The following is a 26,529-nucleotide window of genomic DNA, read 5'->3' as shown; positions in this document are numbered from 1 at the left end:
CCATAGGTTTCTTCCTTTTTTCTCCCTGTTAAAGGGGTTTTTAGGGGAGTTTTTCCTGTGCCGATGTGAGGGAAGGACAGAGGATGTCGCATGTGTACAGATTGTAAAGCCCTCTGAGGCAAATTTGTAATTTGTGATTCTGGGCTATACAAAATAAACTGAATTGAATTGAATTATTTGTAATGTATTGATGTGTCTGAGGTCACATTGGAAACAACACACTAACTAAAGAAGTGATCATCAAATTGTGACACCTACTTTAGCAGCTTTAAGTTTTGGGGAAATTAAACTAAGAAGTCTGCAAAGTAATCATAAAAAAATAGTAAGAAGTAAGCAAGATGAAAATAAGATGTTGGTTTGATGACATTTTACTTTTTTCATACGATCAGAGCAAGTGAGGTCAATATTTGATACTAATAAGTAAAGATGTTGTCAGAGATCATAAAATGATCTCAAAATCTGATTCAATCAAAAGACAGGGCTTCTTCAAACGCCACATCACACCTACAGTGTTTAAAAGGGGCAGATACAGATACTAAAGAGGAGACCTTCGGTTTTATACTGAACTATATCAGTGTTTTGTAGAAAAGCTGAATTGAGCCGGGAAAAAAAAGAGGTGGTTGTTGGATCTAATCCTGTCCTGTCTGAGACTTCACTGACCTTTGAAGCAGCTTTGTTTCATCTGCTTTAATCTGCTGAGAACAGAGACAGAGTGTACCCACCCATTGCAGCAGGTGCACACACACACGCACACGCACACACTCTCACACACACACACACACACACACCTACTCAGACAGAATAGATGTATGCACATCAATAACACACATGCCTAAATCCCTGCCACTCCTACACACACACACAGAAATGCAGAGCCGAAAACACACACTCTAAAGAGAGAACAGAGCGTGCTTTGTGCTGTTGGACTGTTTTGTGTCTGTCCTCCAGGTAGTGGGGAGAATTACTTTAAAACTTTTCAGAAAATGTAAAGGACTGTAGTCATGTGGTTAGACTGTTATGTTTAGTTGTAAGTCATCTGCATAAGTATCGTAGGAGATGTTATAATATTCTATAATCTAAACAAGGGGGAGCATGTGAATACAAGATGAACACGTATCATTTTTATTTGCTCATATTCATAACCACCAAACAATGCAAAGTAGTCCCTATCTTGTTAACATTTTTGTAAAAATGAAGCAGTAAAAACCTAAATGACTGGTCTGCCAAAGTCATACAATTATCCAAAATCCTGTCATCTGAAAAAGATGCATGGGGAACAGGGGTTTCCCAGTGCGGACAGCCTCCCTCAGGCCTGCGCAGTCTCCAAGCCGAAGAGGAGGAGGAGGAGGAGGAGGAGAAAGGAAAGAAGAAGGATGATTGGAGGGAGAGTAGTGAAGGTCCCTAGTGTGGAACACAGGGAGCAATTATTATGATCCTGTCTCTGCTTCCCTTAGTCACTTTCTAACACATTTGTTTTTTCTGTCTCTCCTCCAATTCCAAAAAAGGATAACGCTTAAGCCAGGGACAGGAGGGTGGGGGGTAAAAACAGAGGGGAGAAACCAGAAGAGGAAACCCCCTTATTAGACTCCCATGTTCATGTGCATTAGCGCGTATGTTGAAGCTGCAGAGGTTTCACATCAGAGCCCGAAGGACTTCTTTCTAATGCCATGGGGTGAGTATGATACTCCAGTCCAGGATGGGGTCTGCCGAATAGACAGACCACAACCACAACTACGCCTGATACAGTTTCCTCTGTGTGTGTGTGTGTGTGTGTGTGTGTGTGTGTGTGTGTGTGTGTGTGTGTGTGTGTGTGTGTGTGTGTGTGTGTGTGTGTGTGTGTGTGTGTGTGTGTGTGTGTGTGTGCGTGTGCGTGTTTGTGTGTGCGTGTTTGTGTGTGTGTTTAAGTTTCCTGTGTTTTAGGCGGAGTGATGGAGTCTGGAAAGTTTCTGCTTTTTCAAGGAGGACAAGTTTGTGTGTTACTGGACTATAATGAAGCTGTGTGTGTGTGTGTGTGTGTGTGTGTGTGTGTGTGTGTGTGTGTGTGTGTGTGTGTGTGTGTGTGTGTGTGTGTGTGTGTGTTTTATTTGAGCAGACCTGTTACTATAATTGACTGCATAATGGAACAATCTGAAAGTAATTCCTTCTGAGTGAGACATTTACTCTGCACTGACTGAAAAGTGCTGCTGGCATGTAAAAAAAAAAACACAACTTAAGAGCACTGCTGTCTAAATGTCGCAAGGGGAATTTGAACCCCGGCACCCAGTTCCAAGTCAGCCTTGTTTTCCTTCCCCTTGTGTCTGAACTATTTGTATTTCTATGCATGTCAACTCTTACACAACCTTGGGTGATTTTTCACGTGTCATTGTTGCTGCCCACAGAGACATTAATAAACATATGCCATCCCTTTAAAGAAGTGCAGATCCCACTGTCCCTCATTGTGCGGAATCTGAACTGGTTCCCGGAATTAGTGAAATTAGTGAACTTGAAAAGCTAAGGCCAAGAACTCCTCACCTTTGACCCCCCTCTTTGAGCGTGTATTATTGTGATTGGGCAGATCAGCAAAGGGAAGCGGAGAACCTGGCTTGTCAACTGTCTGTTTTTCTTTTGGATAATGTGTGTTTTTGTATTCTCTGTCTGCTGTCCCCTGTGCGTTCAGTTTCCTTTCAACTTTTCAAGATCAAATTATCTCGGTCTCACACAACTATGCTGACATAAACCCCAGGGTTTCAATTTCTTTCCTTGTTTTTTTCCCAACTGAGCTCAGGACCGACATTTTTCCCCTTATCCTCTAAAATGCTTAATCAGTTCTGGCTGCTTATCAGTGAGAGGTCAGCATCAGTGGTCGGCTACCTGAGCCGGAGGATGAGTTTGTTCTGACTATATAAGGTCTCTACCTTCTCTCCTCTGGTCTCGCTCCCTTTTCGGCAATCTGGCCCCCTTAACGCTGGAAATATCCCAAGAGCTCTTTTTGCTTTGTTTTCCTTTAATACGATCAGATGTGTTTATCTGCTGCAGACTTTTCAAAATGAAGGTGATGGGATGAAGCACGTAGGGCTGGTTTAGCTCTGAGCCTTGATGTGTGCAAGGTGGAGGAATTCTAGGTTTGGTAGTAAATTAAGCAGTGGAAACTATCTCAGCTGCTAACCTGTGGAATTTATTCTAAGGACATCAGAAGGTCCTCAGCTTAGCTTGACTTAATGATCTGACATTAACATCATATATTTACATATATACATATTCAATGGAAAATCAATAAAAAAAGATTATTGATAAGAGCAGCTTTAAATTTCCTGGGCTCTTTTATGTTCTCACAGCCAGAATACAATTATGATATAGAAATAATGAATCCTGTTTTTACATATTTTTATTGGCCTAAAAGCAGACAACTTTATATATATGAAATCTAAAAATATATTTGCAGATTGAACACCCACCATATGTAAGTTATGATTGTAAACTCCCCTTAGGTGGCTAGATCCACCAAATTCCACAGTAAAAATATTGAGAAACTGGATTCATTGTTCTCTATGGCAGCTGAGTCTGTTTGCTTCGGCCATAACAACGTTATACGGTGATAATACAACAAAGCTTGTTACTGCAGCGGACGATCAATGAATACAGCTGTAAACAACTGTTTTAGTGAAAAGTTGCCTTTGTCATTTCAAACATTCATCCGTCCGTTGCTGCGGTGACTAAGGATGTGCGACATTTCTAACCCCTGATTGGATATAAACACAGTGGACAGTCGTGTCTGTTTATAGAGAGCTATATTTGCTCCAGCGGGAGAAAACCCTTTTGGGTGTAACGGTTTGATTAATGGCCATGCTCTTCACTTGGATTTGGATTAGGCCTCTGAGCCTCGCTTGGAAGTTATTACTTTATAATGGGAACATGTAAGCAAAGGCCATGTGTTTTTCATCACTCCAGGAACGATTGGCATAATGAGGAGAAAAAAGTGAGATCAAAGATGAACATGCACTGTGTGATGTTTGGTGTTTTGGTGTTGCTGCAGTCATTTCTGTTGAAGTTACATGAGTCACTTATTCCCTCAGGGGGTGACAGTGATGGAGCCAAGTTCCCATTGTGTTCATCACAAATTTCCATTTCAGGATTTGAGCTATTCCAAGCCATACTTGGTTAAAAATAACCTCAAAAAATGAGATGAAACATAGGATAAAAAACTGCTCCATGCTTTGTTTAGCTCTTAGAGATACCTGCTCAGAAAGTACTGATTCTCATCTGTGTCCTGAGATCAATACTGAGGTGGACAAAGATTGAGTATTCATGCCTATGTTTCATATCTTAACACGTCTGGTAAGTTTTGACATCAGCTCCAGCAAAAGATTGTGTCTCAAACACTGAACAGACTGTGTTCTCCATAGTTCCTATCAGGAGCTCAGATAGCAGGACAAATCCTGACCAGCTGGCTTTTATGTGAGCTAAAAATATATATATATATAATTATATGATATATATATATATATATATAAATTATATATATATATATATTTTATATAAATCATATTTTATATATATATATATATATATATTTATTTTTTCAAACTTAGTTACAACACTGCAGGTCTAACTCTATCTCTCCCACACAGACATCAAATTTAGTTTAAAATGAACAGTTATTATGGGTCCATACATTTGGACAACACACGTCTCTCACTTGTTTCCTGGGATTTGCTGTCAGTTCTCTCACTCGTAGCACTGCTGGTGGCTGAAGTCTTTGTCGTACTGGAGAGCATTTGTGGTTTTGTTCATTATCGGTTATTTGTGAAGTTCACAATAGTTGTGGAGAACAAAGTAAGCATTGATTAGAAAAGGAAAGTCCTCTGTTTTGCGTCCATTGACCTCCTCAAAGCATAAAACCGTGACTTCAGACATCCACTCCGGAGGGCTGATAACGCCGCTGGACAAGCCGCTCCCTAATCGCTCCCTAATCGCTCCAATAACAGCTACTTCTTTCGCATGTCGGCAGTAGTAGATGTATTTAACTGCAGTTTATTATTTAGCAGAGTATATATATGTTTTACACATATACCCCCCCTTGCAGGCAGACACTCTTCTTCGATGGAGCTAAGATGTGAAGGCCTGGCCCATGCGTTTTGTCTGCTCCGTAGAGAGGACGACAGTTGTGAGCTCACAATGCAGTCAGTCAGTTAGATTACAGCAAGTCAGACATAAAATACAGTAGTTTGGTCTAAGAGTGAAATTCAAACAGAAGACATTGGTAAACAGTTAAGTTATAGTATGGTATGGATACAAGTTGAATAGAGAATAAACTAATAAATTGCCACAACACGCAACAGCTGCTAGCAAAGACAACAAGGTCAACAACGCCTGTAATCTGTTATCCATGTTGAATTACCTGGTGCTGGTGACAACCATGTGTATTACTTTTTTCTACTTGCCTCCTCGTTTTTCTCGTCTTTAAAAATATTATGGAGATATGATTGCTGGTTTGCTTTTGAGGTGGAAGATGATGTGGTTGGCTTCAGGGTAACACAACCATGTAGTGCCTTAAGGAGTTGTCATGTGCTGATATTGTAGAAAGACTGAACTTTGTAACATTAGCATTGGACGTCAAACAAAAGATGTTGGCATTGAATCTAATCCAATGTATTGCAGAATAGTCCAATAGTAACGTTCTTGTCGGTTGATAGGGTTGGGGTACATACACAATGCACTGACGGTGAGAGGAACCCGGGGGTCAGTGGGGGCCCACTGCTCATTTAAGCCCGTTTTTTTTGGACATGCACACGACTGTGCAACAATTCAAGACTAGAAATTGCCATAATAGGTACATAATGCCAAAACAGCCAAGTGTTTGAGAATTGTAGGCGATGAGTGTATGTGTAAAGGTTGCTAGGTTTGTTGTTCACTTCCAATCGCTACTTTGTTTTGGAATAGAAACTATTTCGCATTAGATTTTATACCAGGACATAGTAAGAGTAAAAGAACATGTTGCCGTCCTTCCACTCTCAGAAGCCCGCTGCTCCACAGCCACAGTGCCAACCAGCTCAGCGTCAGCATCCAGAGCAGACCTCCCCACTGGGTGATGATTATGATGGATGCCTGGAAGAAGGCTCTCCCCCAACCCGTTACCTAACACCTACTGCTGGCTATTCATCAGCAGGATTCCGCGTCGGGGCTAATCCAGTTAGCAGAGCAGACATGGAGCACAGGAGCCTGCTGAGGGAATAGAGTGCATGGATGTATATTTAATAATGGGTGTATATTTTCATCTAATAGAATGCTGCAGACATTTGGCTTGGGTGATTTACTTTCCCATCAAAGCAACATCCAATGTTGGATGTTGTATTTACTCAGTGAGTAAATGTATCACCCAAAAAGGCTATAATTCTATAGTAGTCACCTTCAGACTCCATACAGACAACTAGAATACCAGCTGAATGCTTCTGACAGCACATGAGTGTAACTGCTCTCCTGATTAGTAATCAGTGGCCCTGTCAGAGGTGTGTTTGTGCTCTCTGCTTTACAGACTGAAGTCCAGTTCCTCTCACAGTAAACGGACACATTATCTGCTTGTTCAGCATTTATTAGCAGATAAAATTCATAATTGCCATAGGCAAGATATTTTAGACATTCATAAGGAACCCGATGTACAAGCAATGATTGTGTCACAGCTTACACACACTGCGTGTGACCAATATTAGTTAATGTTTAATATACTGTAAAATGTGGAGATATTCTAGGTATGTGTGGAGATGAGGGACTTTTCACAGCAGCCATTGGGACATGCAAGATAAACACAGGTTAAACTGATCAAATTCATAACTGTCACTGTGGTGTGTCACAGTCATTCCGGCCAGATATACCAGAGACTAAATGGAACAGGTCCTGCAATGACATGTCAAAATGAAAAGGATCTATTGAAACTCCAGACTAAAGAGAAACGTAACACTAATTCCCCCTTCTTGAGTTAGTAAATTATATTAGACCTACATTCATTTCTCTGATTCTCAACTGATGCTTCACTAACTTTTATTTGCAACGTTTTTGATTATTTTTGATATGTAGCTGTGTTCTAAAGTAAAGTAATGTACTTTCATGTAGTTAATATTACACCATTTCCCATGGATTTTTTCAAAACGCTTAATTCCTTTGGATTCCTTATGATGACCATAGTTAAGTTATGTGTGCTGCTGTGCTGGTGAACTTTCATGGGATCAGTGGTTTTTGTATGCTAACAAATTAAACCTAGTTGAGGTCAGGATGATTTAGATTTTAGATAGCAAATGATGTATTTGTGGATGCCATTTTAGCTCAGAATGTGGATAGAGATATTGAGTGGTTTCAATGAACAAATGTGTAATATAGTTCATCTTAAAGTTATTGGAGATCATGACAATAGGACATACATGTAATAGAATAAGATGATTTAAGTTATGAGGAATTCCATGAACATTTTTCTATTATTTACTTGTCAATGGGTTCTACCAAGGAGCCAGGACAGCAAACGCAGTCCACATAGCAGAGGGCAGTGGAAGGCCTGGACTGTGTGGTTTGACCATGACCTGGATGAGACCTGGATTGGAGCCGCCATCAAGGAGCCAGTGCAGTGTGTGGAGGAGCGGGTTGTGTCTGAGAACTTGACTATATAGATGTAGTGCTGTATTGGACAAGTTTATATGTCCCTCTATATAAGCAGTCTTCATAGATCATTCCACGAGGGTCTGCTTGAAACACTGATGAAGGAGGGGGATGTCCTTCAGTCATTTAAGCCAACACTTCTTTTCCTGTTTCAAAGCAACTAACGATCCCCGATGGTTTTTAATCCAGCTTGTGCTGTGTTTTATTGGAACTTTACGCTTTCTAGTGACTAACAGTAAATATATCTCAGACTCTGCTGCTTTGATTTTGACAATTCCTTTTCAAATTTGTAGGTTCTGCCTATTGTTGCAATCCTATCCACCATCCCACCATCAGATGCTGATAAAAGTTCTTAAAAATCCCATGAAATAGGACTCATACTATATGCAACAACTTTTATAATTTCCAAATGTGATATTTTTTATGTTGTTAGCCCTTGATTCTGAACATTGCATTGTGGGTGTTGCTGGTTAAGTGATGCAGTAAACTGATCATCTCTGATCCTCAGGAAGCTGAAGAGATTTCACATTCCTCCTGGAACAACCTTGTTTAGCATGTATGAGGTCTGGCCAGAAGTGTGTTTGTGTTGTCTGTGTGGGTGTAAGCATGTGTAACAGCCAGAGGCATATGTGCTACATACGTATGCGGGAAGATGCTTTGTACATCGTGTCTGCAGAGATATACAGATGATGATAATGAAAAGCTTATGGCTACTAAAAGTGTTTATAGACATTGTTTACCAAGTAAACACAAAATGTAGTTTCAACAACAGCCTTGAAATGGTAAAATGTGTTCAACACATTAGCAGTCTTTTTATTAGACAGTGACAGTGGCTCAGAATTGTCACCCCACTGCAAGAAGATTTTGACAGGTCAAGTGAACCAGGTTTAAACTGTCCAAAACTTTAAATCTGAGCATGTGTGTATTGAAGGTAACAAATGTAGATAGAGATGAATTAAGATATAGTACAAAACCCATTTGTGGGTGCAGATCGGCCGGGTGGATACAGATTATTGCTTGTGAGTGTTGAGCTTTCATCGCCGTACACCTTGTCTGCAACGGATCATCCTCTCTGCTCTAACGTTACAGCTGTCAGATTGAGCTGTGAAAAGCTCATCATTACAAAGTCTGAGGTCAAGCATCCTCCGATTGGTGCTCAATCAAACAAATACAAAGTAGTCCAAATAGGTCATAGCAAACCGTATTACACTGGTGCTTTTCTGAAAAAGAAACTATGTGGACACCACGACAATAAAGATAAAATGTTTGTGTCACCCTCTTTTTTGAATATACGGCTGGATTTTTTTTTTCTATTCTTCACATAGTGACTTCAAATGTACTTTTCATCATTAATGGAGTTCACCAGCAGGTCTAATCTGACTTCCAACCAGGTAACTCCTACCTGCAGCGTGCACTGTAATTATTGACCAGGGAGCATGTGGGTGAGCGGTTTGCACTGAACAAGCCTATGTGGGCACAAGTGCATCATGGGACTGACACTGTGTTTGTGCAGTAGGCTATGTGTGTATAGGTTTATAGGTACATAAGAAACCAAACACCTTCTGAGCACCACCCTGGGGTATCACACTAACTGTCTCACACACACACAAACAACTTTAATGAATGTGTTTCCACTCGACATTGATTTTTTTCATCGCAGTGTTTCCACAGGGTGATTTTTCCATGTACATGCACACGCACACACACAAGCACTCACGCAAACAAACACCTGAAATCGCCAGGTAGATGGAACAGAGAAGGAAAAAAACAAATCTTCTGTTTTCACACTAATTATGTGGAAGTTTTTCTAATATGATGGATCCTTTGTTTTGCTTCTGTTGTTTAAATGTGCAGCATGTTTTTCAGAAACACACACACAGGTGTTTTTGGTGCCTTTTCCTGAAGATGAATCATTGTGATTTAGCTAAGTAGGACCAGTTCCTGGATCAACATCCCAACATTGCACTCAACCAATCACAGCTCTTTGATATTAACAGTGTGCTCTTGTGATTCTTTGGATATTCCTTGCAGGCTACTTTGACAATGGAAAGTCAATTAGATCCCTTTGTTGTGGTGGACACGCAAATTGAAAGCATCCATGTGAATATGCAACGCTCAGAGGTGGTAATGTAGTATAAGCAGTGAAAAAGATTACTTATGGTGGGTGTGACATATTTAGTATTTTACAAAGTTTATTTATTTTAGGCACAACCATGATGTTTCTCCTAAAACTAATGTTAATTTGTTTCTGCGGTAGCGGCATGTAATTTTACACCATCCCATGATCGAATGGATCATCATAAACAAATTAACCAGGATCAACATGGCAGATCGCAAAAAAAAAAAGTTCAAAAACTAGTTAGCCATGCTAACAGCTACATTCTAGGGATGGCAATGTTAGCTGGTTAGTCGGTCTACCCTTTTGGTTTTGGACTGAAATATCTCAACTATTAGATGAATTACTGTAAGAAATTCATGGTCCCCAGAGGATGAATCATATTGATTCCATGATCCCCTAATTTTTCCTTCAATGACACCAACCGAAGACTGACATTTATTGGTTTTAGTAAATTGTCTTGAATGGCACTGAATGGATTGGCAAGACATTTTGTACAGACAAGTATGTTCCCTTCAGGATTAACAGTAATAACTTTGGTGACCCTCTTACTATTCATCTAGTGCCATTGTTTTACATAACTACTTACTGACATTGGATTATGACCAAATACCTGGTAAAAAATTTCATTCCAGCAGCCATAACTGTACTTTGTGTTTAGTGCCAATAAGTAGCATGCTAAGCATGCTATTCTGAATTAAGATGGTTAACATGGTGAACATTTTTAGTTTTTGTATTTGTTATGCGTTATTGAGCATGCACAAAAAAAATAAAGAAAGAATCTTGTAGTTCTCCTTGCTTATCCTTAAGGCACCCCGAGGTGCCAAAGGAACCACTTTGGGAAGTATTGCAGTCGAGACTCATCGGTTTAATTACTGATGAAATCCCTTATATTAGCTGTTCTAGTGCAGTCTCTCTCTCTCTCTCTCTCTCTCTCTCTCTCTCTCTCTCTCTCTCTCGGGAAAAGGTAACGCCACAATTATTTTTCACTTTTTTTAATAAAGGCATTATGTAAAGAATTTGAAAATATCATACCCTAGTGTGTTCAGTTTCTTTTTCTTCTAAAATGATCTCTTGCTGAGTACCAACTCCAGCTTGCTGAGAGAGCACATTTATCAGAAAACAGCCTCTACTTAGTTGTAGTTGATAATGTGCAACAGGGGATACTTGTCATTTTAACCCGTGAAAGTGATGATCAGAGCTAGTTTAAAATGAAAAGACCACTACTTAAATTTTTTCTAAATCACAAAAAGATAAACTGTTGCCAGTTACCCCTAAAGGTCTTTAATGTTAACCAATTTAGACTTATAATTGTTAATGTTTTAGCCTTATTTTGGGCAGAAGTCTGTCAAAGTATGTATGTATACTGACACCGACTGCTACCACCATTATTATTATTACTAGTCACATTACTATTACTATTACCTGTACCATTAAGCATTTTAGCTTTACTTCCACCCTGAAGCCCTTTTTGCTTTCTCGTTCTGCAGGTTTCCATGAATCGTTGTGGTACCTGGACCGTAGTCGTGCCTCCTGCTGTGAGCCGACTGACACCCACTGCTACTTCGATTATTATTATTAGTCACATTACTATCCCTATTTTCATGGCTATAATTCTACTGTAATAATTGCTGCTGTTATTATAAGTAGTCTTATTATATGAATCATTTATGTCATATACATTGAATGTGTTGTATCTCTGTTATGCTGCTCATTCTGTACACATGACATCTATTGCATTCTGTCCATCCTGGGAGAAGGATCCCTCCTCTGTCGTTCTCCCATAGGTTTCTTCCTTTTTTCTCCCTGTTAAAGGGGTTTTTTAGGGGAGTTTTTCCTGTGCCGATGTGAGGGAAGGACAGAGGATGTCGCATGTGCACAGATTGTAAAGCCCTCTGAGGCAAATTTGTAATTTGTGATTCTGGGCTATACAAAATAAACTGAATTGAATTGAATTGAATGTATGTTTCTAAGGACTACAGCCATTGCTGTAGACTTCTAGATTCATCTTTGGTAACACATTCCACTTCTGAGACCCATGTCCATCTTATAATATGAATAGGGGCCATGCACCAAACATGGCAAACACCTCTTCTTAAAAAAACTGTTCAACTCCCATCACTAACACTCATTAAGAAGCTGAGAGGCCATGAAAATGGATGATAACGTGTCAGCCGGGGTGCCATCATTCACTAATTATCTTCTGCGGGGGTGGAGAGGCAATCAATTATGGCATCACTCAAAAACTCTGTTGAGAAAAGGACTTTGCAGAGAAAGACTTTGCAGATATAGGACATGTATAATAGTGAATCTGTCAGCATATACAACTATTAGGATCATGGAAGGTGAACTTTTCTACACCCAAATATTAAAAATAGATGTCACAGGGGAGAGTCTGGAGGGAGAGGGCTTTACAATCTGTACACATGCGACATCCTCTGTCCCGGAACACTCACATCGGCACAGGAAAAACTCCCCTAAAAAAAAACCTTTAACAGGGAGAAAAAAGGAAGAAACCTATGGGAGAGCAACAGAGGAGGGATCCTTCTCCCAGGATGGACAGAATGCAATAGATGTCATGTGTACAGAATGAACATCATAACAGAGATACAACATATTCAATGTATATGACATAAATTATTCATATAATCACAGTAGTAAGCAGAATAACGAAGGAAAAAATTAATACTACTAAAAGCAGGAATGACTATAGTAGAATTAAAATAATGATATAGGAAATAGTATTAGTAATGTGACTAATAATAATAATCGAAGTACCAGTGGGTGTCAGCAGGGCCGTAGCACAATGCACGACCACGGTCCAGGTACAGCCACGATTTATAGAAGCCTACGAAGCGAGAAAGCACAAAGACTCCAGGGTAGAAGCAAGTCAATAAGCGTAATAGTACAGGCAATGATAATAGTAATGTGACTAATAATGATAGTGGTAGTAATAGTGGGTGTCAGCAGGGCCTCAGCAGGTGGCACGATGACAGTCCAAATATAACCCCAATTCCTGGGAACCTGCGAGGCGAGAAAGCACAAGGACTCCGGGGAAGAAGCAAAATCAGTAATGTGCATAAATAGGAGATTAATACATAAAGAGGGAGTGAGAGAAGAGGAGAGAGGAGCTCAGTGTATCCTAGGTAGTCCCCGGCTGTCTAGGCATATAGCAGCATATCTAGGGGCTAGACCAAGGCGAAGCAGAACCAGCCCTAACTATAAGCGCTATCAAAAAGGAAGGTCTTAAGCCTGCTCTTAAAAGTGGTGAGTGTGTCTGCCCCCGGACTGAAACTGGAACCTGGTTCCACAGAAGAGGAGCCTGATAACTGAAGGCTCTGGCTCCCATCCTACTTTTATATACTCTAGGAACCACAAGTAACCCTGCATTGATTGAGCGCAGCTTTCTAGTTGGGTAATATGGAACTATAAGTTCCTTAAGATAAGACGGTGCCTGGCCAGTTAGAGCTTTGTAGGTAAGTAAAATAATTTTAAATTCTATTCTTGATTTAACAGGGAGCCAGTGCAGAGAAGCTAATACTGGAGTAATATGATCTCTTTTCTTCGTTTTTGTTAGAACACGTGCTGCAGCATTCTGGATCAACTGTAAAGATCTAAGAGACCTATTAGAGCAGCCTGATAATAAGGAGTTACAGTAATCTAGTCTAGAGGTAACAAATGCATGAACTAGTTTTTCTGCATCACTTTGAGACAGGATTTGCCTGATTTTCGCAATGTTACGTAAATGAAAAAAGGCTGTCCTTGAGATCTGTTTTATATAAGAGTTAAAAGACAGATCCTGGTCAAAGATAACTCCAAGGTTCTTAACGGTAGTGCTGGATGCTAGAGCAATGCCATCTAGAGAAACTATATCGTTAGATAATTGAATTCGAAGGTGATCTGGGCCTAGTAGGCTAACTTCTGTTTTTTCAGAGTTTAACATTAAAAAGTTACAGGTCATCCAGGTTTTTATGTCCGTAAGACATGCTTGAAGTTTAGAGAACTGGTTAGTTTCGTCTGGCTTAATTGATAGATATAACTGGGTATCATCTGCATAACAATGAAAGTTTACTGAGTGTTTTCTGATAATATTCCCCAAGGGAAGCATATATAAAGTAAATAAAATAGGTCCAAGAACAGACCCCTGTGGAACTCCGTGACTAACCCTGGTTTTCATCGAGCTTTCATTGTTTACATATACAAACTGAGATCGGTCTGATAAATACGACTTAAACCAGCTAAGTGCGGTTCCTTTAATGCCTATAAGATGCTCCAATCTCTGTAATAGGATTTGGTGATCAATGGTATCAAATGCAGCACTAACTTTGTCTGAAGCTATTAGAAGGTCATTGGTAATTTTCACCAGTGCCGTCTCTGTGCTATGATTCACTCTAAATCCTGACTGAAAATCCTCAAATAAACTATTGTTATGCATAAAGTCACACAGCTGATTTGCTACTGCTTTCTCAAGGATCTTAGAGAGGAACGGAAGGTTAGATATAGGTCTATAGTTAGCCAACACCTCTGGATCTAAAGTAGGTTTCTTAAGAAGAGGTTTAATTACAGCTAGTTTGAAGGCCTGTGGTACATGGCCCGTCAGTAAAGACAGATTGATAATTTCTAATAAGGAGTTGCTAATTAAAGGTAAAACTTCCTTAAGCAGCCTAGTCGGAATCGGGTCTAAGAGACAGGTGGAAGGTTTAGACTTAGAAATAGTTAAAGTAAATTGTTGAAGGTCGATGGGCGAAAAGCCATCTAAATATATTTCAGGTTCTACAGCTGTGGATCGATCGGTACTGGTTGAGGGCAGTAGATTTGAAATTTTTTCTCTAATAGTTAGAATCTTATAATTAAAGAAGTTCATGAAGTCATTACTACTGAGGTTTATAGGAATACACGGCTCAACAGAGCTGTGACTCTCTGTCAGCCTGGCTACAGTGCTGAAGAGAACCCTAGGGTTGTTCTTATTTTTCTCTATTAATGCTGAATAATAGGCTGCTCTAGCATTACGGAGTGCCTTCTTATATATTTTAAGACTGTCTCACCAGACTAACCGTGCTTCATCCACATTGGTGGAACGCCATATCCTTTCAAGTTTTCGCGATATTTGCTTTAATTCGCGGGTTTGAGGATTATACCATGGAGCAAACCTCCTTTCTTTTATTAGCTTCTTTTTTAGAGGAGCTATAGAGTCTAGTGTCATTCGCAGTGAGCATGCAGCACTATCAACAAGATGGTCAATCTGAGACGGACTAAAGTTAGCGTAGGAGTCCTCTGTTATATTGAGCAATGGTACTGAATAAAACCCTGAAGAAATCGCTTCTTTAAATTTAGCTACAGCATTATCAGATAGACATCTAGTGTAGAAACTTTTGCCTAATGGCGTACACTCTGGTAGAAAAAAGTTTAAGTCAGTAGGTTGGTGCAAATTATACTTCCACCGCAGAATATAGGCTTAAGAACGGATCATCTCAGTTTCCTCAGGCCCTGTCTCTTTGAGTAAATGCTATCGAAAGCATTTCAGCAATTCCTCAGAAATCTTCCATTTGAGCTCTGCGTCGCTTTGCTCTCCTCCAGTGAGATTTATTTCTGTGTCCCCGCTCTTTGCTGACACTGTGCAGCCCCATGTCTGTGTTTTCTCAAACATTTGCTGGATGGAGGGAAGCCATTTAACATAGCTCTGCTCACAAACAGCCCTGTTTTCAGGATCCGAGTTGGTGCTGAAAAGAAGGCATTTATGTCCTCAACTGAATATGAAATCATAATGTCTCTGGCAGGGCCAACTTGTACTGTATTGTGTTGCAGAATGGACTTTTACCTCTTGGCTGCATGGAGGGATTTTGTGGATTTTTATCAGCCCAGATGGAGTGTAATTTATATATAATTTATATATCAATACTGGATCAAATTATAACGAGTTATCTCAAGACACTTTGTATAGAGCTGTTGTAGACCTTACTCTATAATTTACAGAGACCAAACATTCCCCCATTTATCATCCACATTAGCCAGAAAAAAACACCTTTAATGGAAGAAACCTTGGGCAGCTCTGGGTCGACCGGTTGGGTTGAAAGACAGAGAGAGATTTAGATAGAAACAGAACATCTTCTTCACAATTTATCCCAGCCCTGGGCCCCTGACAGTGAATTAACCAAGACATAAGATATGACATTCCAAAAAAGATCCACCGCCACAAATATTAATTATTTCTGGATACGTTGACATAAAGAAATACAAAAAAATTTACTTTGAGAGTGTTTACAATTTTTAACCACCAAAAAGAAAGTGAACCTGAAACGCTCCACAACAAAAACATGAATGGCCCTATCTGGAGCCTGTGTTTTGTTTGTCTGTTATTGTCTACTGTAGAAACATGGCGGCTGGCTCCGTGAAGAGGACCCGTCATTCTATGTAGCAAAAACACAATGATTCTTAGCTTCGGGTAATTACACACTAAGGACACATAATAATAATAATAATAATAATAATAATAATAATAATAATAATAATAATCTTATATTCCATTTCTGCCAATAGATCCCTCTAAATGTAAACAGACTGGTCCTTCAAACTAGGCTTAAATGTGGTAAGGGTGTTGAACTAAACATGGACTAATTAAACTGGGAGCTGGTTCCAATACTTTGATCAAAGAACCACAAGTAACCCTTCATTCTGGGAGCGTAGTGTTCAAGTAAGGTATGAGCTCTCTAAGATATGATGGTACCTAATCATTGGTGCATGACAATTAAAACAGTGTAATAGTATAAGACAGTACTGTGTACTATAGACGTTTTTATCCTTCGTGGTCACCTTTACAGAGGTGGAGACAAGTTGTGACCAGCTCGGCTCAGAAACACATTAAAAGGAACCTCAGGAGTCAAAATGCCTGCGGGACTTTAAGGACAGTTAGCATTAAGGAGGACAGATACCTGAAGATACCTTTATTCACTTTTTTATTCAAGGAAGATAATGTTTTTTATTCTAAATCAGTAAGTGTAAAGATGTAGATATGTAAGATGAAGATCACAATGTGAAATTATACTTTACAGTACACCATTCTAATTTAGTCTAAACTGATAATCTATAAATTCTTGGAAATAAATGCATTTTACCAAATCTAGAAAATTTCCAGAAGAATATTGGATGGATTGACATATAATTTGGCACTGTAGCCTACACACATCCATGGGCTCCAGAGGATGACTCTTAATGACTTTAGTGATCCTCTGACTAAGTTTTCACTTTTTTTCCCAGAGCAATTTACTAAATCAATGTCCAGTCAATTTTGATAGATATAGCCCAATATCACAAATAACAAATTTGCCTCAAGGGGCTTTACAATCTGTACAGCATATAACAGCGCCTGTCCTTAGACCCTCTATTCAGACAAGTGAAGCCAGTGATGAGGTACCTTAACACTGCATTCTCTCTAATGGCCATCAGGGTCAGATTATATAGAAGTCTATGAGAAAATGACACTACTTCTCTCTTGATTTTTTACCTCATGAGTTGTTGGTCTCAATTTCTAGTTTCATGTCTTTCTTTATTACAGCATGATGTTCATTTAGTAAATTATGGGAGTTGTCTGTATTTACATCTTAGAACTTTAACCCTTTTACAGTGGGTTTCCAGTTTATAAAAGGTTAATTGTAACATTGAAGTTGCCTGAAAATGTCATGTTCAGCTTTCAGTTGTGCTTAGATCAGCCCTCTAACTCTAGGCTTCAAATACGAAGTCTACATCCAAAGGGTGAAGTTTACAGTGAACACTTTAAAGGTATTGAATTGTGTGGTCATTTAAAAAAAGTGGAGATTAAGTGAGTCTGCTGAAGCTATGTTAGTGCATATCTTATTGGCTGTGCTGGACATTTTGTATACTTCCTTTTGTGCATACTAGGACAGACAAGACAGTAGAAGACAAATATTCACAAGCGATGAATAATCTAAGAAGTAACACAATGGTTGGAGAGCATTCCCTCATCAGTGTCAAAGTGGATTTTTGTCAAAAAGGCAGCGATAGCCAGGTCATAAGCAAGATACATATACAGAACATATAATGTCAATACAGATTGGACAATGTAACAAGGAAACACACTGTGAAGAGACAAAGGAGATGAAGAAACCACAGGTAGACAGTTCACAGCCCATAACACGTGGAGATGTGTCTGTTTGTGTGTCCCCCTCCTTCTCCATCTCACCATCGGACTGACTAGAAGCTCTGTTGTCTCTGATTGGCTCTCTGTGCTGTGGGGGTTGGATAAAAAAAAGACTTGGAGGGGGTTGGGATGCTGCTGTTGGGTTCCCCCCTGGGACGACCATCCACCATCTGCTGGTAAGGTAAAACCACCGTCGGGGGCCAAGTGTCCAGCTGGGGGGACACTGGAGACCAGTGCAGCGAGGACAGACACAGAAGCTGAAAGCCATTACACTTCATCAATAAAAGCCTGGATGATTCACAGGATGATTGAAAAGTGAATTAGTTCTAGGGTTCATTATATTTTATTTTTTATTTATTAGAGGTGATTTGTGGAGGATTTGCTCTTGCAAAGGAATTACTTTATTTATTCCAACGCCAAAATTTCAACCAGTGTTAGCTCTTAAAGGCTGAAAGAGCTGGTTATTTGTGCTGATATTATAGTAAAGTAAGAGTAGTCGATGTTTTTCCAGACAGTTGTCTCTGAACCCACTTTGACACATTTCTCACATTTAATATTTGTTAGTTTGTGTGAGCGTGATAAAGCGGAGCCATCTGCAACCTTATGGGGAATTCGCTACTGCAGACAAGGCTAAAAGGTCTGCTTTTAAGTTGTTATAAATCAACATTAAGTAAACCAAGTATCTGGAAAGGAATGAATGAAAAACTCAATCACTGTGCGGCGTATTTCCTATAGATAATGAATGTGCATCATGGTTAAATCAGTATACACAAACTCTGTGGTGCTCAGCAATGGATTTATCATAGGTTGGTTATTTATGCCCTGACCTATCAGACAGTGTTTTTCTGCATAGTATATTTGCAAACCTTCCTTTAATATTTGCATAGCGACTTCTGTGTATGTATGGTACTCTGTTGGGACTTTAATTTCCTGTCACAACACACAGGGGTTCATGTGTCTGTGGTCGCTTGCTAGACAGATTTGTACTCAATTTTGGGCTAATTTTGAACACCTTGACATCCTGCTTCCCCTTTGAAAAAAACCCCAGTAACAGTAAATATGACTTCTGTCACTTGGCCGATCAAGTTATTGGACTATTTTGTTGGGTAATGCTTGAGATCTCAAAAGTGGCGGTACTGGTCATGTGGGTCAGGTATACACCGGGGTGAGGTCTCAGTTTTAGGCCAGCAAGAAACTCTCAAAGCTTCCGTAGTGGGAACCAACTTTACCCATAACTTTCAAAGATTGTTCCTAAAATGTTTTACTATTATTAGATCCTAGCACATTCCCACAAGGACTGTACGAAACCTTCATTGATGATTCTGTAAACATTTCCAAGGAACTAATAAGGTTCCTTAATGCATTACTTTATTAAAAGAACAGAAAAAGATGTTCTTGGAACTGCTGTATGTCTTTGACCATAAGATATTTCATTGGGGAATGTAGGAATGTCACTTTATGATCCTGAGATTGTTAATGGTTCTTTTATGGAGACCTTATTTGGGCTTTTTCTTTAAAGCTGTGGAAAGAGAGAGAGATAAGACTGACAGATGATGATATAAGTTGGATCTAAACCTCTTGAATGCCACATCTAATATGACCGATGTATAAACTTGGATGGAGCCTTAGATGTATATATACAATCACACCGAATGTTCGCTTCGCAAGATGTTTTCTTAAAGTCGAACTCCACCAACTTTACACCTGAAAACAGCTGTTTAATGTACTATGTGGCTCTGATGGAGCTTTGTAAAGTCTGAGTAAATAGCCCTTCATCTGTCCAAGTGATGTCATTAGGGGTTATCTGGCTCGGAGACTACTTTTTTAACACAAAGCCTAAGAAAGTGGAGCTTGGAAGATGCGGGTATTTACCAGAGAGGACAAGTCTGAGGATACACTATAAGGCGCGGCATTATGGGAGATGTAGGATCCAGTGTTTTAAAGCTTGACTCAGACTAAAAGCCTTTGCTGTGTTGATTTTAACGTTTTTTGTTTTTTTTATCGGTATCTTGTGAGTCATCCAAAATTATGTTGCTCAATACTAAATCAATGGAGTGACCCTTAATGTTTGTATTTGGCTATAATCATCGCTTTTTCTGTAATATGCTTTGCCAACACAAACGTAATTATATATCATTACAATAATGTATTCAATTAGAAAAAAAAAAAAAAAAAAATCAATGTTTTATTTATTATTGCTTTTCTGTCCCATAATGTATAATAAATTATTTATATTATATATATTATATATTGGTATATATATATATATATATATATATATATATATATATATATATATATATATATATATATATATATATATATATATATATATATATATATATATATATATATATATAGTATAATACATTTATATTTCAATAATAGTCCTAGTATATTATAAAAATACGTTTGTTTATTGTTTATTTGTGGTTTCCTTTCTCTCTCTGTCTCTCCTTCTCTCTTTTCTTTCTCTTTCTCTCTCTTTTTATTATTGCTTTTCTGTCCCATAATGTATAATAAATTATTTATATTATATATATTATATATTGGTATATATATATATATATATTTATATATATATATATATATATATATATATATTTATATATATATATAGTATAATACATTTATATTTCAATAATAGTCTGTCTCTCTCTCTCTCTCTCTCTCTCTCTCTCTCTCCCTCCCTCCCTCCCTCTCTCACTCTCTCCAGTCTCCAGTCGCTTAACCAACTAGGAAGTGCACAGTCGCCGCTTACGATCCGCTCTTTGAGCCGCTGTCCCTCTCCCTCTCTCTCTCTCTCTCTCGGTATACATGCCTCGGTAGCCCGCCTGTCTCTCGCGTGTAGATGTAGGCGGTGACCGGAGCTCACAGCGGGAGACTCTGTCGTCGCCCTTTGCGCCATGGAGGACTGCAGCTGTTCCGCGGAGAGCGAGAGGATGGAAGCGTGGCTGGACGACCACTTGGAGTTCACCCACTCCTACTTTATAAGGAAGGCGTCAAGGTAAAGGGGGACGTGGGAGTGGAGGGGGGACAGAAACTCAGTGTGGTTGACTTTGTTTCTGTGCAGCCTGGTGAATGGGAGTGTAGTTTCCAGTGGGGAATCTCTTCTAATTTATTATAGAATCACTCACCTCTCTATTGAGGACAGAAAAGGCTGTATAACCTGCCCTGATCATATCTAATAGTAAACATGCTCTCCAGCACTAGTGATTGTGGGTCTTCCAGGTCCAGTCTGACCCGGTTCAGGTAGTCTGAGTACCTGCAGGCCTGCAGAACTGCACTCTGATCCACATTGTCCCTCTCCGCTGTGCCTCCTCTCAGAGCTCGACTCCTTTTCATTTCACTATCCACTTCACAATCAGTAACAGCTCCAAGAGGAACACAGGGACCTTAAATCATTAACTTTTACTACTGCCAAGCATTGGGTTTAATTCCCAGCATGAACTGTTGAATAGTTCAGGTCCTTAGTGATAATTATACAAGCCTTGCACATTTAAATTAATATTTTTTTCTGTTGCAGCCTTCTTGTTTTAGACCTCAGAGAGCACGGCTCGGAGCAAATTAGCCATTTAATTTCTTACGCAAACACAGATTCCAAATCAGTCTTTGGAGCTATATAAGGCTCTTTTTTTTTTTTTTTTTGCAGCATGACTATCTTGGCATTTCAAAGCGCTCATCGGGACACTTTTAAGTCTATGTTTGTATTAGTGACAAACCCTTCAGACCCATTTATCCACTTAAACCACAATGGCCACTTCATCCACTGCAACACACATTATCTCAATCCTCTCTGCATCTCAAAATATTTTCCATAAAAGCACTGTCATATTTTTTTTCTCTCCTGCTGTTTGTGACCGCTTTATAAAAAATAAAAAAAACACAAAAAAGTGTGTCAGTGCAAGAGCCGTTGTGGTTGAGAGGCATTTCTTAGAGAAGTATTGATCAAGCCACACCTCTCCTGGATACATTAGGGTCGACTCTGTGGGGGAGAACTCAAACTGACCGGCTCCAACACACTGTGTTCAGATAACAGCCCATCCTCTGTGGCTCCTTGCTGTTTATTTGCCTGGCTTGGGGCCCAAGAGGCCATGGTTAATTCCATGGCCAGCTACTGTTACCGTCCTACCTCACGCTCAGGTGAACAGAACCGTGGGTCACATGACCAACATGGCTTGAAAACGTGTGTGTGTGTTGTAGAAGTTGATCAGACAATGTCTTGGCAAATTAGAGAGCTACTCCATAATTACACCAAATGTACTGGTCCCACACAACAAACACACATGCTTACGTTAGATTTTATCCCGCAAATGTCCACAGCAGACTCTACATATTTTTGACCTTAGTAAAACTACTTTCAAAGCCAAATGGCAATGTAAAACTTTCGGACGACAAGGTCTTTGGAAAGCATGGAAACACCCGTCTAATTTGGACAGTACATCTGTTTTTTGTGCCAGTTCTGTTTTCGTAAGATTCATTTGAATTGATATGCAAATTGCATTTTATTTGCATTGGAAATGTTTTGATGTTAGGGTTAGAGAGAATTACTAAAGAGAGAGAGACTATTCACGGAACTCTAATTTTTGTCCATGTATTCAGTATTTGATTACATGTCGAAGTAATCCGACCCAAAACTGTAAATTACCCTAAACTTTTTGCGCAGAGGATGGGACATGCATTAGGATGTGATCTGCTGCAGATGATAGAAGTAATAATGACTGATGGGTCCAAGTGTTTATTGTAATGGTTTGCTATTGGAACCAGTTGCTGCCTGTCATGCTCATTACAATACAGTTTAAGCATGAAACTTAAACCACTGACATCATCATAATTGTTTTGAAAATGGCTTGAATGGCAAGCAAACAGTAACACTAATTATTTCATAATCTAGTTGAAAAGGTGTTCTCTTATAAAGGGGATGCACCTTCTGTTCTCTCTACACTGGCTACTGTCCTTGTTACCTATGTCTCTCCATCGGCTGTCTCATCCAAATATAGAATTTTCTTGTTTTTTTTTGGTTCAAATTGCATTATAACTGTTTTGGACAGATGTCCGTTTCTTTTCTTGTGGGTTTTTGGCAGTTGCATAGCGAAAAAACTCTATACATATTCTATCTGTTGGTGGTCTTGTGTATTTAATTATATGTTCGATATTCTTCCGACTCTCAGAAATGAAAGGTCTGTGTATGTTGGCCTGACACCTGAAGAGGTGTCTGACATTAAATAATATGGTCTGTTAGTCATGAACTACAAATCATTCATGTATCAGGTGGTATTTTCATTCCTGACCTTTACATTTACAGTGTCTGATACAAAGTGATACAGTTTCTTTTGTCTTTCTATAGGGAGACGGTGAATGCCTGGTTTGCTGAGCGCGTCCACTCCATCCAGCCATCTGCCTCCAAAGACAATTCTTCACAGCAGCGGGCCCACCAGTCCTCCACAGACTCCATCCACCCCTCTGCCTCCACCATCCTCCCACCAACCCTCAGCCTCCTGGACAACCGCTGCCCGTCCCCAGCCACGGCCCCCGGCACCCCGACTCGCAAGATCTCAGCATCCGAGTTTGACCGACCACTCAGACCCATCGTGGTTAAAGACTCTGAGGGCTCTCTGACGTTTCTGACCGACGCCGACCGTGAGACTGTCCCTCTGTGGGGCTCAGTGATGGGTGAAGGGGGTGTCAGCGGGGCAGGTAGGGGCAGCGGGGTTGACCGCTGCGCCCGGCTGCTGGAGCTGGTGAAGGACGTGTCGAGTCACCTGGATGTGACAGCACTCTGCCACAAGATCTTTCTCCACATCAATGAGCTGATCGCCGCAGACCGCTACTCACTGTTCCTGGTAGGAATGCAAATGGTTGTGGGTCAACTGCTTTAACTGGAACATGTATTTAACACTGTTTATATGCAGACTTCAGTATATTTCTCATTGGAAAAGCATTGAGGCATTTAGCAAAAAACATTTGAGTAGTTTGCTTCTCACTGTGTAAATTATAAAATTACTGGTTATAGTAAAAACTAGTAATAATAATTTAAAATGATGCGGCAAACTTGATAAAATGTGAAACATTTAGTTTGAATAAATGTTTGATTACCCGCTTCCCATTGTAATGTTAACCCCAAAAGGAGCTTAAGCCTGATTTATCCCCTTAAAGGTGCTATATTTGAAGTTCAAAGCCTATCTATGATTGATGTATTGCCTCCACATGGCTGTCAACATGGCAATGCCGGAAGCTAGAAGCTAACGGTGCCAACAGTGGAAACAACAGCAACAGTACTGACAGAGCTACCAGTGTTTACCTGAGGGGGATATGGACGCTAAGCTTCTGTGACGGCGCCGTAGGTCAGGATGGGTTATCAGCTGTAACCGCTGTACGCACGCAGTGCAGAGAGGCGGTTACAGACAATGATTCTCTGTGGGTTCATCACTATGAGTATTGTATCTTTTACAATAAACAACAGCAGACTTCTGCTGCTGGCAAGAACATCACTTTGTTATTATTTGATTATTGATTAATATTAAAATATTGAGCAGTGCAGCACTAATGATCGCCGCCAGGAGATAATAAGATTGGTTTAGTGTGTACATGAGTGTGCATGCCCGTGCATCCAGGTGTCTGTCCACGAGCTAATCACACATACTGCTGCACCTCTCTGCATAATATTTTGGGTTGTACAGCCATTGTCCAAAAAATTGACCTGAATCCCATTTGTGGTTGGTATTCATTCAATCAAACATTGCAGTAGTGGTCGTCAACCTGGCGGAGATCTAGTTATCCTTTATTACATTTGGCATGAATATTACTATTCTGTATTTCAACTTGTTCTCTTTCATGAGAGCAGGTTCTGTTTTGTCTTTATTTGCTGTGTTAGCAGTTTAAGTCAACAGAAAGGGGCACAGTTGTTTATTTTCTTATTTTAAATCAGTTGTCTGACCACATCCTGCTTTGTGTGTGTGTGTGTGTGTGTGTGTGTGTGTGTGTGTGTGTGTGTGTGTGTGTGTGTGTGTGTGTGTGTGTGTTTGTGTGTTTGGTCCCAGGTAGGTGAGGACAGCTCCAACAGGAAGTTCTTGGTCAGCCGCCTGTTTGATGTAGCCGAGGGATCCACACTGGAGGAGTCCTCGAATAGCTGCATCCGGCTGGAGTGGAACAAAGGCATTGTAGGACATGTAGCCGCCACGGGACAGCCGCTCAATATCAAGAATGCTTACGAGGTGAGGATCCAACGCGTTTTTACCTTACTTATAACATGCTGGGGTCAGAGTGGATGCTGGAGAAGCCTGTGATGAGGTGCTTAGCTTTCTAATCTTTGTGTGTATGTGTTGAACCAGGCTTGTGTTTGCTTTGGTACATTTGATGGTTGGTGCTGATGGAGCACAGACTTAAGGGGGGGACAAGGGCGTCCAAAGGAGGGCAAGTAGGTCCTCTGGAGACTTTGTCTTCACCACACAGACACGCATGAACATTTTACCCCTGACAGTTTCAGTGTACTGACCTTTTGTGTGATCCGGTTTCAACACAGGATCACATTCACACTTCAATCAATGATCAAACCAACCTCATTTTGAAATCTGTCACCAATGATATGGTTAAGACTCCTCTTTTATGGGGACAAAATATTTATTAGAAGAAGTTCCAGCACACAAGTTCCCCTCAAACCACAAATTGGCTTTTTACATTTTTGTTGTTGGAGGGTGTATTCCTTAATCTTTGACATAGACAAGCTAGCTGGTTCCCCGTGCTTACAGTCTTTATGCTAAGCTAGGCTAAACTACCTCCTGACTCCAGGTCAACAACAAGACCCAAGATTGATTCCATCTCACTCCCAAAAAGAAAGCATATTTATTTATCTTTTTCTTACCAAAAGGTTGAACTATTCTTTTAATAAGTAATGGTTAATAGAAACGGAAATACAATTCATTGTTTCCTCTTAATTTAACTTTAAATCTAAGATGCATGGTGAAAGATTATCAGCAGGGTTTATAGGAAATGCTATTAATGTAGTATTTACACAGGTATTGCTATTCATTTTCAAATTATGTAATTAACATAAATCAATGTTACTTTGAGCAAGACACTGACTCTAAATTGCTCATCATGGTAAGCGCAGTGCCTTCATTGGTAGCTGTCATTGGTGTGTGTGAACAGGTGACTGAGAGGCAAATCAATAAAAGCAGTTTATGACTGCAGGCAATACCATCAAAAACATATTGAATAGTCGAGATTACCCTAAACCTTTTTTCCACTTTCCTCCGATCCTAGATTGGATTTCAGCATTGTGACCTCTGCAAATTCAGCCACTGACCTTTAACCCCTGCAGCTGCTCCCAACTGTTTTATTTGTATGAATGCTGATCTTATTTTTCTAGAAATCTGATAGTGAAAGCTGTGTGTTTGTAAGGATGGGATAGAGGAGACAAGAATGTCCGTAGGGCATATGCATGTGTGCGTCTTGGGCTGCACACATGCATATGAGTGCGATCTTCCTCTGGAGTGTTTTCAAAAAGAAGCAGATGTGTGCGTGATGTTTTTGTGTGTGGGTGGAAGAGAGAGAGGGAGGTAGAGAGAAGTACGGGCTCTGATTGAATGTGTTTTGTGTTTGGTCATGTGTCTGACTTCAGGGTTTGTGTGTGGGT

At 39.9% G+C, this 26,529-nt stretch overlaps 1 protein-coding gene across 2 annotated transcripts in view; it reads left to right on the top strand.

Moving 5' to 3' along the window:
* The first annotated feature begins 20,800 nt into the window (after positions 1-20,800).
* The window catches only part of pde5ab (phosphodiesterase 5A, cGMP-specific, b), a 49,920-nt gene continuing 44,191 nt past the window's right edge, over positions 20,801-26,529 (top strand). Inside the window, exons 1-4 of one of the 2 annotated variants that reach the window (XM_054601584.1) lie at positions 20,837-20,901; positions 23,242-23,316; positions 23,389-23,737; positions 24,935-25,108. In XM_054601584.1, the coding sequence (XP_054457559.1) occupies positions 20,837-20,901; positions 23,242-23,316; positions 23,389-23,737; positions 24,935-25,108 (663 nt within the window). Of the gene's footprint in view, positions 20,902-23,241; positions 23,738-24,934; positions 25,109-26,529 lie in introns of both variants that reach the window. The other variant, XM_054601583.1, reaches the window with a different exon arrangement.

Source organism: Anoplopoma fimbria, chromosome 7 (genome assembly GCF_027596085.1).
Source record: "Anoplopoma fimbria isolate UVic2021 breed Golden Eagle Sablefish chromosome 7, Afim_UVic_2022, whole genome shotgun sequence".
Taxonomy (NCBI): domain Eukaryota; kingdom Metazoa; phylum Chordata; class Actinopteri; order Perciformes; family Anoplopomatidae; genus Anoplopoma; species Anoplopoma fimbria.
Note: the sequence above shows the minus strand (reverse complement) of the source record. Positions and strands in the feature narration are given on the sequence as shown.